This window comes from Actinia tenebrosa, unplaced genomic scaffold, assembly GCF_029948245.1.
Source record: "Actinia tenebrosa isolate PJP-AT-01 unplaced genomic scaffold, QUT_ActTen_1.0 PGA_scaffold11__36_contigs__length_13525064, whole genome shotgun sequence".
Taxonomy (NCBI): domain Eukaryota; kingdom Metazoa; phylum Cnidaria; class Anthozoa; order Actiniaria; family Actiniidae; genus Actinia; species Actinia tenebrosa.
In genome coordinates, this window is record NW_028292571.1 from 13,270,651 (window position 1) to 13,282,293 (window position 11,643).

The 11,643-nt window shown below is 36.5% G+C and overlaps 1 protein-coding gene and 1 non-coding gene across 2 annotated transcripts in view; one reads left to right on the forward strand and one right to left on the reverse strand.

The window, feature by feature from the left end:
- The window catches only part of LOC116301927 (uncharacterized), a 34,012-nt gene that overhangs the window by 6,235 nt on the left and 16,134 nt on the right, over window positions 1-11,643 (forward strand). Inside the window, exons 6-17 of the mRNA XM_089027373.1 lie at window positions 600-786; window positions 1,178-1,282; window positions 1,724-1,774; window positions 2,122-2,187; window positions 2,785-2,853; window positions 3,481-3,557; window positions 6,796-6,893; window positions 8,316-8,491; window positions 8,938-8,997; window positions 10,140-10,221; window positions 10,540-10,595; window positions 11,328-11,614. Coding sequence (XP_088883499.1) covers window positions 600-786; window positions 1,178-1,282; window positions 1,724-1,774; window positions 2,122-2,187; window positions 2,785-2,853; window positions 3,481-3,557; window positions 6,796-6,893; window positions 8,316-8,491; window positions 8,938-8,997; window positions 10,140-10,221; window positions 10,540-10,595; window positions 11,328-11,614 — 1,314 coding nt within the window. The remainder of the gene's footprint in view (window positions 1-599; window positions 787-1,177; window positions 1,283-1,723; window positions 1,775-2,121; window positions 2,188-2,784; window positions 2,854-3,480; window positions 3,558-6,795; window positions 6,894-8,315; window positions 8,492-8,937; window positions 8,998-10,139; window positions 10,222-10,539; window positions 10,596-11,327; window positions 11,615-11,643) is intronic.
- Window positions 9,152-9,223, reverse strand: Trnac-gca (transfer RNA cysteine (anticodon GCA)). Its single transcript has one exon. It is a non-coding gene; the product is annotated as a tRNA-Cys (tRNA).

Here is an 11,643-nt window from a genome sequence, read left to right on the forward strand (position 1 = left end):
AAAGATTGTGCAGTGTTCGTAGATAGTTTTTCAAACCTGTTTAGTTAAACTTTAAAACATGTTTAAGCCTTGGTGTGAATTGGGTATAAGCCAGCATGCGCATATTCCAAAGTTTTGCAAATCGTTTGGAGAAGAGTTTTTAGAAGTGCATTGATCTGGTAAAATGCAGGATCACAATGACATTTAAAGTTCACAGTATGATTTATTTTACTACCCTGGGATGGAGGCTTTGCAGCATCACGTGATGCATGGCAGCCATGACATGAGGCATAACGGCTTAATTTTTTTCCCTGGGAAAGTGAAGCCAATCATGTTCTGTGGCCATCTTGGAGCCCCAATTTAATTGTGCTCCCCCTGGTATCTCGTATGTATGTCTCCTGTACATAGCGTTCAAATTTGGGGGGGGGGGGGTATTTTTTATTTATATTGTACTTTTTCAATAGACAAGAAGGTATCCGGCATTTATACTACCTCCGGTTACGGAAAGATGTCCTTGAGGGACATTTAATTTGCTCCCCTGGTATCTTGTATGTCTTCTATCCCAAGATCTAAAATTGTTTTTGGTATTTATTATTCACATTGGTGTACTTTCTCAATAGACAACAGGGTACCCGGCATTTATACTACCTCCAGTTACGGAAAGATGTCCTGGAGGGTGGGATATTTATACATGAAGAGACGGCGATGTTACTTGCCTCATATGCGCTTCAGGCTGAAGTAGGCGACTATAATCAGTCAGTACATGGCAATGATTACTTTGTCCCTGAGCATTATCTTCCACAACGGGTAAGAAAAAAGAGTTTAGCATCCATTAGACCATGTTTCGAATGGACTACTTCGACAATACGACGGCCATCTTGGTTCGCGAAGGCATTATGGGGCGTCCAGGGGGACAAATAAAGATTTCTTGTAATAATGACGTCGATATTAACAGCTCACCACATGACAATACAACAAAAAATGAATTGATACTGCACATCGATTTGCTCTACCAATAAAAGAAAGACAAAAACACACGAAACTGTATATATTTCACCCCCTCCCCCCCCCCCCCCCCCCCGGATGATAGCGCCGCTAGACCATCGAAGTAGTCCATTCGTGCAATACCATGTCACGTGAGTAAACACTCCATACCCAATTTTGCATCTTATTTATAATTGGGATGCTTTCCTTTCAGGCCATAGCTAAATTAACCGCCTCTTACATCCGCAACACGCTGCCTCAACTACATAAAGCGCATTCTGGGATCAGCGACGCACAAGCGGAAATCGAATATTTAAAGGTACGATCAAAATATTTATATTAATTTATATTAATTGTTTATCTATTGATGGGCTGCAGGCATTCCACAAAAAAAAGAGCCAAAAGACAAAAACATGGCGGCCATTGTGGTGCCGTTAACAATGGATGCTAATGAGAAATCTTTTGTCAAATGACACTAACATTGTCGCTATGGCGTAATAAATAATTGTATTAATTTGTATTAATTTTTAATCTATTGATGGGTTGCAAGCATTCCAAAATGAGTCGAAAGACAAAAACATGGCGGCCATCGTGGTGCCGTTACTGAATGGATTCTAATGAGAAATATTTTGTTAAATGACACCCACATGGCCGAGATGACGTAACGTGGAAACGAAGAATTCATCTACGTTGCATTTATCAATGATTAGAGCACACTATGTAAACAACGATTTCAATATTTTAATTATTTGTTGATCAGGAGGCTCAGAAGCTTCAAGAATATGGCATCATCTTTAACAAGGTTTCGAAGGTAAGGAAAGAAATTGGGTGATATTTGGTGAAACGACGTACGAAACCCGTGCACAGAAGTATGCGAATACATTAAATGTGGTCTTCCTTCTGCGCGTTGCGCTGTAATTATGAGAACGTGTCGTTGTCTTGAGAAGAAGAATCTTTGTTTGAGTTGTATCCGTATTCAGATGTCATGTTCAACCGTTAAACAAAGAAATAATACTCAAGGGAATGACATGGGATATCATTACGCCCAAGCTTAAGAAGTCTATAATATCACCTCACAAAACTGCACAGCAGATAATGGTCTGATAAGATATTAATAGTATCATATTAGGTATATTATATTTGTTCTGTATTTTATAGTTCAAGAAGGATAAGAGAAGCAGCTACAGTTTGGGAATCAGCGTTCGAGGGTTAATCGTTTTCGAGGTAAAGTTGGGCTTCCTTTGTTTTATATAACTTCTTGTGTGTGTGTGTTGGGGTGGGGGGGGGGGGGGGGGGGGGAGCAGAGAATTCATCATTAATAGACCGCTTATATGATTTTCCTACCTGGGAGTCAAAACAATGAAAATTTTTTTTTAAAACTTCAGAACAGATTTCAATCCTCAAGAGAAAGGAGGTCTTTTGTTTTTCGTGCTACTCCTTAAACTCCTTTAAAACTCCTTGAATTTAATTCACGTTTCCAAAGCCACTTGAAAAGCTCTTGAGTTTTATGATTTTAGCGAAACTCCTTGAAAACTCCTTGAAATTTTGCTTTGACCATTACTTGCATGGTTCTGAAATAGATCAAGTCAGAAAGATTGGAAAATCTGAAAGTCGGACATGTGCAACCACCGTGTAAAACCTTGACATAGTTACCTTGAACATACTCCTTGAAAATTAATTTTTTTGGGTCCTTGTATACTCCTTGAATAGTCCTTGATAAGTAGTCCTGAATAACCACTTCAAAAGGTCTAGAGGCTCTCTACGTTAACCCACTCACATTACTCCACTAATATATTGGATCCTATATCTGCTTGTCTTCAGGAGAGAGGGATCGTCAAGAGTCCAGTATTTCGACATCCATGGCAAAATATAAAAAGAATGGCATTTCATGTAAGTTCAACCAAGCACCTGCTTCTCTCAGCAGAAGGTTTTTATGGTAGCTAAGGTATTAGCAATGCCAGGGTTGAGGGAGACTGTATCGAGCTGGCAGTGCAGTGCAGTGCAGTGCATTGTGTTTCCTCAACCTCGGAATGACTGATAAATGCTCTGCATTGCCAGACTATGATCTTGGAAATGTGTACCCTAAAACAGACCGTCCCACAATGGAAAAGACTGGGTCGAGCTGGCAGTGCAGAACATTATGGAGCTGTTTTAGAAGATATATTTAATTATACAAGATGGCGTCTCTTTTGTCCCCTTCAACATGCTTTCAATGCATAGCAATCACTCATGATTGTAAGCTGCACGGCTACCAATAGCGCCTTAATACGCAGCCCGTAAAGTCCTCGATTGCAATGTAAAGCGCATTGAGACAATGTGAAAGAACCCCGTTATCATTTATTATAGCAATCCCTACTCGAACCAGTTTTCTCCTCAACCTCAGAATGGCTAATTGGGCAGGAGCAGTTTTTCTGCAAAAGAGCTTATTCCCGAAATCCTTATGAAAAAACTTGCTTTGATTTACTCCTCAAAATGGCTGTCAGTAAACCGCTTTGTTCGCTTTTTGTTTTGACACAGAGACGGAGATTTTTTATCGAAGCGCATGGACCACCAGAAACGTCCAAAATCGTGTTATATACCAACAGCTATAAAAAGTAAGTCTACCATCATATTGTGAATACAGAAAGAACCATCAGATGTAGACTTTTAGACTGTAAGGCTAGGGCGGGTCAAACGTCAAACTTCACATGAGCCGAACCTTACCGAAACAATGGATAACAAGGCGGTCTTCTTTCTTGTCATTAGGTTCGGCTCATGTGAATTTCTGAAGTTTGACCAGAGTCTTTAACTCTCTAGAGAACAAATCAAACAGCGAGTCTACAAGCATCGTAAAAAATAGAACCAATCAGATTTCGAGAATTTTAAATGAGCCGAACCTAATTAAAACAATGGATAACAAGGCAGTCTTCTTTGATGTCATTAGGATCGGCTCATATGAATTTCTGAAGATTGACCGGGTTCTTTAACTCTCTAGAGAACAAATCAAACAGCGAGTCTACAAGCATCGTAAAAAATAGAACCAATCAGATTTCCAGAACTTTAAATGAGCCGAACCTAATTAAAACAATGGATAACAAGGCAGTCTTCTTTGATGTCATTAGGTTCGGCTCGTGAATTTCTGAAGATTGACTGGGTTCTTTAACTCTCTAGAGAACAAATCAAACAGCGAGTCTACAAGCATCGTAAAAAATTGAACCAATCAGATTTCGAGAATTTTAAATGAGCCGAACCTAATTAAAATAATGGATAACAAGGCAGTCTTCTTTGATGTCATTAGGTTCGGCTCGTGAATTTCTGAAGATTGACTGGGTTCTTTAACTCTCTAGAGAACAAATCAAACAGCGAGTCTACAAGCATCGTAAAAAATTGAACCAATCAGATTTCGAGAACTTTAAATGAGCCGAACCTAATTAAAATAATGGATAACAAGGCAGTCTTCTTTGATGTCATTAGGTTCGGCTCGTGAATTTCTATAGATTGACCGGGTTCTTTAACTCTCTAGAGAACAAATCAAACAGCGAGTCTGCAAGGATCGTAAAAAAAATAAAACCAATCAGATTTCGAGTTCTTTCGTTGTTTTTTTTAGTTTTGGTTTATTTTTTAAGGACTGACAATCAGAGCAAATGGTGACAAAGACTTTGCAAATATTATTCCTTGAACTATTCATTATTATTTTTCCTTCCTTTATCTTGAATTGAAGACAAATTTGACTTACGTTATTCTGGCCAAAAATATGATTTTGCAATACTTATTTCCATATTTACACATTGCTCCAGGTTGCCAATCTTCGTTATCTTTTATATTTTCTTTAATCTTCTATTTGACTTCATGTTTATAACTTTCTTGCTTGACACAAATTTGTATCCCACGGCGAGTCCCAAACGCTTTTCCCAATCTACAATCAACTTCTCCGCATGATTTCAATTACTTTCCGTATGCTGCTTCCTCCTCATTGGCTCAAATTCGTTGCCAGGCAACTGCAATTTTAAAGCGACCAATTGTTGCTAAGATACGTGTTTCGTTTTGACCAATGTTGTTATGGCTCTACACCCCTCGGGGTTTCTTTTAAATCTCTTGTTAAAATCATGAAAACACAGGAGTTCCTCTAATACTACGCATCAACATGTCTCTCTACTTCTTTTCCCATCAACGTAAGTTATTTACTAAGAAAGTATCTTTTTTTGAGATACTCGAGTAATATATAATCATAACTATTATCAGTGATCAACTAGTGTGTTTACCGACATTAACTTATCAATCAGAGAATCATGAATAACACAAGATGTGAATTAATTTTTGGTCTACAATTTAGAATTATTTTAAATTTCTAAGGCATTAGAGCGAATTATATATTCCTATCATATAAAAAACTCGAGAATTGCTTTAAATATCAGGATTAGTTGTGTGTATTAAAAGTTTTCTTCAAAAAATGGATGAAACTAGCTTTGGATGAGTTGCTATACTTGACTTTCACAGGCATATTTTGACTAACAGTTTTAAAAAATCAATCGGGTATTGCCGAGCCATTGTATCATATAATTAGAAAATCTAGAACTGCTTCAAATCTTCAATCGTTGTGTGTCTAAAGAACTCTATTCCAAGAAATGATAAAACACGAAATTTCGAACTTTCTTATAACTTGTCAACTTTTAGAGACAATTTTTTAAGTTTTAAAGTTCAAGGGTGTTGGAGCCACTTTCGATATATATATAAAGATATACATATAACATTATTTAAAATTCTAATGATCTTATATGTTACAACTAGACCTTAAGTATTGTCATCATGACTTGTCAACTTTGAGAGACAAATATTTGCGAACAGTTTTAAATTTCAAGGGCAATTTGCATCGATGGAAGTAATAAATTACTTGCTCTATAAATCTTCTAAAACTTTTCAAAGGCCAACATCGACATTGTCAATATTTGTCTTAATAACAAAATGTTATTCCAATACCACCATGATATTTTCTGCTGCAGGATCTTGGAATATTTTTCGGCTATTTTATGTCTATTTAACTAAATTCTATCTTACTTTTTTAGTAACAAACATAGTGAATACTATATGTCCGTGAAAAAGTCAACTAAGGCTCAGGTCAAACGTCAAACTCTTCGTGAGCCGAACCTAAATACATCAAAGAAGTCTGCCTTATCAATTGTTTCAATTAGGTTCGGCTCATGCTCGACGTTTGCCCTTAGCCTCAAGAATTGTACAAATTAGTGCAAAGTTTTGTAGGTAATCAGTCTACTGAGGTGTACTTTACTTACTAACTCATTGTGCAATTTCTCTGAAAAATTTTTTAACGGAAATATGGGATGAACTCAACTTTCAAGAAATTAGTGATTTGCGTTGCATGGGAACAAACTTTATTTTCGTTTATTTTTTATTTATTTACTTTTTTACGTGTTATTTATGTCTTCCTACCAATGGTATATTTTTATTAAGGATGCAATTATTTGCAGTTGATGCAGTTGTTTGTTGGTTCTCTCCTGTGCTTCGAGGGTTTTTCTCCGGGTACTCCGGTTTTCCTCCCTCCTCAAAAATCAACTCCTAAATTCTAATTCGATCTTTGGGCTTTCATCTAGTTTGGAGCCTAGCTCTGTTGTGATTGTCCCACGCTGTGATACAACAGCTAAAGTTAGCAAATTTTTTTTAGATTTTTTTTGACAACATTTGTTTGTCATATATAACTGATGAAGGAAAAAAACATCTGTGGACGTATTTCTTACGCACAGGTGTACTGTGAATTCAATGGAAGAAAAAGCAAAGCATTATGAGAAATGTTACGAATGGCGACATTATATATTATTGGGCCTCCTGTGTTGTTTTCAGGTCCCGTTACCTTCTCAAGATGTGCACTTCGTTCTATAAATTCCAAATGATGATGGGGATGAAACTGACAAGTCTACGAGAATACCCCAAGGATGGATGTAAGTTCTATATGTTTTTATGTCTTATCAAACTGCTGCGATTTATCGTCCAACTCACCCTCCTCCATTCTTATAACTTTTTAGACCCTATATGATAAATTTATTCTTTGCGATTGCGATTAAACCACAGGCAGCCCAAGCGATGTATCTTTGCTGTCATATGCTGAAAAAATCGTAAAAAATAAAATTAAATGAGGTGACCTTGATCTCATGTGCTTTTTAACTTATTTTTGTGTAGTTTTTGACTGTTTTTAGCCGTTTTTTTGTCAAAATAAGTGGTTAGGCTGCCTGTGATTAAACTGTAGCCAATAAGCGGTTTTGTATTTCTACAGTAGCAGAGCCGTAGATAGCCGAAATGACTACCCCACGCAGTTACAGTAACTGAAAAAATAAATTTAAAGAAAAAAATCATTGTACGCCATTAATATTTTAGAGTTTTCAATTTTCCATCTTACACCCTGAGGGATAGTCTACCATGCTGATCATTACTGTACAAGATGAGATTGAAGCTGGTAGTGATTAATATTAACGGCCAAGTGTAGGTCGTATAAAATCGTGGGTGACCGGCACTTCGTTCTAGCTTGATATTTGGGGAGCTAGTTTTTGGCCACTAAATTAGTAAAAAAATATGTACGTGAATAGGACAAAATATTCCCGAAGGATGCGCAGAAAAAGTAAGTTTTGTCAAGCCTCCGTTACGATGTTTTAAATGTTAACCAGTCCACCATCAAGGTTCTAGATTCTGCTCATCATTTATTAACCTTCGCTAGAGAAATCAGAGAATTCTTAGATATTTGTCAGGCTTTCACTCTGCTCTCCACGATATTTCCCTAAAGAATTTTCTCATTTTTTAGCATTACGAATATTATGGCATGTAAAGTGTGCAAATAATATATTCAAGCAGAGTGCATGGATAAATGTATGAGAAAGTAAGACGAGCTATTTGATTTTTCACTGTCACTATCGATTAAACGCCAAACTCTTCGGGATTTCTTGGGAAGAGGAAAGACAAATATTTTAATTTCTTATCATAGGCCTTTTCTGAGTTTCACTAAACACTATGCATTTTGGTCAAGTTTGGGTACAAACAACACCATATAGGACATGAGCAAAATATATTTGTACTCAAATCCAGATCACAATGTATCATTGATGTTTATGACTGTTAAACTTTTTAATGTGCACTCTGTTCTAGCTGAGATTCAATGAAAGTCATATAAGACATGACAAAAAATGGGTGTCTGTACCCAATTTTAAATCACAATGCGACATCCTCCCGAACTCATAGAAGTTTTATGAAGTTGCCATGGAAACCCCCCTTCCCCCCACCCCTCATCTCACCCCATCCCATCACCCACAATATTAACAGAAACCAATACACACACTTACAGTAATTCCACGACTCGTTGTTACTTTTTATAGCTGTTAAGATGAATGGAGTAGTGAAAAATGATGCATCCGATTCGCCTGGCAGAACATCGCCAATCTCAGACCATGACAAATCTTATCCCATGGAACAAGGACTTATACAACAACCTGGAACTGGGCCCGCGATACAACTGAATGGGTCAGCGCCCAACACCCAAGACAATGTACAGGTAACCTTGTGGAAAATTATTTTGTAAATTGCACTTTCACCCCTTTCTTTTTCTCTTTTGTTTCTTTGGCTTTTTTTCATTTTTATTTTTTATTGTATTTATTTATTTATTTATTTATTTATTTATTTATTTATTTATTTATTTATTTATTTATTTATTTATTTATTTATTCTTTTATTTATTTATTTATTTATTCTTTAATTAATTAATTTATTTATTTATTTAATTCTCTCTTCTCTTCTCTTTTGTTGCGTTCTTTTCTTTCTCTTTTGTTGCGTTTTCTCTTCTGTTCTCTGAAATACGAAAACACTACACCCAAGCTAAAAGTGTCTATTTTTAGCAGTTTGATAACTTCAACACAGGGATCCCACACATTGAAATAGAGTATACAAAAGAATAAAATTGTGCTTTTATCTCTTACTACGTATATTTATCTTTTTTTTTAGGTCAGCGTATATCCCGTCCAACTACAAAAAATCAATGGTGGCTTGGGCCTCAATATTATCGTAAGTAGATGGTGTTTTTCTTTTCTTCGGGATTTGGAAAAAAATTAAAGACTTTAAAAAATAAAAGTCTTAAAATAGCTAGTAGCCTATCTTAGTTGATATTTAAATGTAAAAGGCAGTTTTTAAAAAAAGTTTTAGATTGAGAAAAAAAACTAGGGGGCAACCGGGTTTGAACCGGTGACCTCTCGATCTGCAGTCGAATGCTCTACCACTGAGCTATACCCCCTAAACATGTAAATTAAGGGCTAATTAACTCAATATAAGCACAAGGCAATCAATCAACGTAGTCAAAATCGTTTATTTTCTGTTTTTTTTTTTTTTGTTTAATATAAAATAATACTCAAATCGTATTACTTTTAAAAGTATCTTTAATATTTAGAGTAAGTTTTAATTTATACAATTCACAAGCTACCAAACAGTATTAAAATGTTACGTGTTTGAGTAGTAAAATAATAATTTGAATGTTTCAAATCAGTGCCTTCGAGGACAATATCCTACCTAAAGTGATTTACTCCATAATCATAACAGTTCAAATACTTAAAACTGATGCTTTTTGCTTATTTTTTCCCCTTGCATTTCATCTAGATTGTCTCAGTTTATTTTTCGGATCTGTTTATTTTATTTTTCTAGGCTGACCCGGGCGATCGAAACACCACGATAGTCAAGTTTCTTCAACTATTTTTTTCTTCAAATATTCCTGCTTAGTTAATAATGATGCTATAATCTGAGGACTGAAATTTGAAATCATTTACGTTTTACTTTGGATTCAAGTTAGCCAGAAATTCGACTTTTGAGGACAAAAATCAGGAATGGAATGCGGAATGCGGATTTTAAAAATAACAAGACAAAAATCTAAATAAAGAAAAAAGTAATAATTGTTTTCGGAAATGGATGCATCAACTCTAGATAGATATGTTTTCGCAAAATTTTTAGAAAAATTTAAACAAAAGCGTTATGTTACAAAGGGCGCCATTACTGATTTAAATAGTTTTACAACACTACCCGTAACGGCGCGTATTGAGAATGTATGCAAGATTTGTAATAGCCCGCCATAGGTAATCGGCGAATTTATTTTTTATATATTTCTGTTAATCAAGTTAGTGATAATATATAATAAAGTATGTATATTTTATTTCAAACAGGGAGGAATCGAATTAGGAGGAATATACGTCAAAACCATGGCGCCTGATGGCTCAGCTGCCCTCAGTGGAAAAATAAGCATTGGTAAGCATCTATTTTTAGTAACAAGTGAATACCATAACCCATTTGGTGGCGTGCTCTTCCTTTTGATGAGAATTTAGCGACAAAAGACCTGCATGCCATGTCGTTTCAAAACAAAGATTCAAAACTAAATATTTTGTTAAAGTCAACCAACATGGCGGCTATGACGTCACATGCATCCCAGGAATTGCACAATAACGCATAACGTCAACTACACAACAACTCTATAAGCTGAATTCATGAAACTCAGTGTATTATCGGCATAAAACTTTTTGAAACAGGCGTGATTACTAAATGGCCGTATGTTATTTTTGTCTAAAGGTGACAGGATACTGGAAATCAATGGCAATAGTCTGGAAGGCATTTCGAGACAAGACGTAAGTAGGTCTAATTTCTTTCGCCATTTTGAACAAGAGTTGCGGCTTGTACATTTTCCAAAGAAATTGTTTGAGAAGGATATATTTAGCTTGAGGGTAATCGTATTTTAGACCGCGTATCATTCTTTTGAGATTCTTTTATTTTATTTTTACTCTTTTGAGTTTCATCGAACTATTAGATTAAGGTTTGATGAAAAAAAGATCACGGGGGGCAGGGGGGACACTTATCTTCCACTGTTATATTATTTACTGCACTACATAATATGAGTGAGCTTGAACCAGCATCAGATACCGCGCACTACAATGCGCGCGCTATGCCTTAGACCTAACGGTTCCAGTTGCTTGGCGTAATATGTTTGATATATATGGAAGATAAGTCCCCCTCCCCCCCTGTGAAAAGATGTTTGCTTCGAAGCGAAACAACAGGGCACCACTTTCGCTATCTTAGAATAACAGTCTATGGGATAACATTTCACTTAAGTTGAATAGAACAATTCGTTTGAGGAAAATTCCTAAGGCTCATGTCAAACGTCAAACTTCACATAAGCTGAATATAATAACATCAGAGAAGACCGCCTTGTTGTCTGTTGTTTCAGTTAGGTTCGCCTCATTTGAAGTTTTACCTGTTTGACCTGAGCCTAAACTTTTTTGTCAAGATGAAAAAGGTACAGCTATCTGGTAGATGTCAGTGCGATTCGTTATGATCGAGGTTGATTACTTATCATCTTTCAGGCTGTCAACCTACTACGAACAGCACCTCAGACGTGCACACTACTAATCGAGAGCTGTGTAGCCGCCCCAGCGACACCGAATGGCAAACCAGCAGTTCCTGGGAACTACTCGACCACAGCCTTCCATCAACCGAACAGATCCCAACCCTACGCAGGTGAAGAGTATCAGTACCAGGACCCTTACGGATCGCCTCAGCACCAGGCCTACGCGTCATCATACGAGCAGATGGGGCCTATTGACCAGTATAGTGAAGACGCATCAGTAGTGAGTATTCTTGCTAAAAACGTGTTGTATTTCTTTGGTTGGGAGGCTAGGA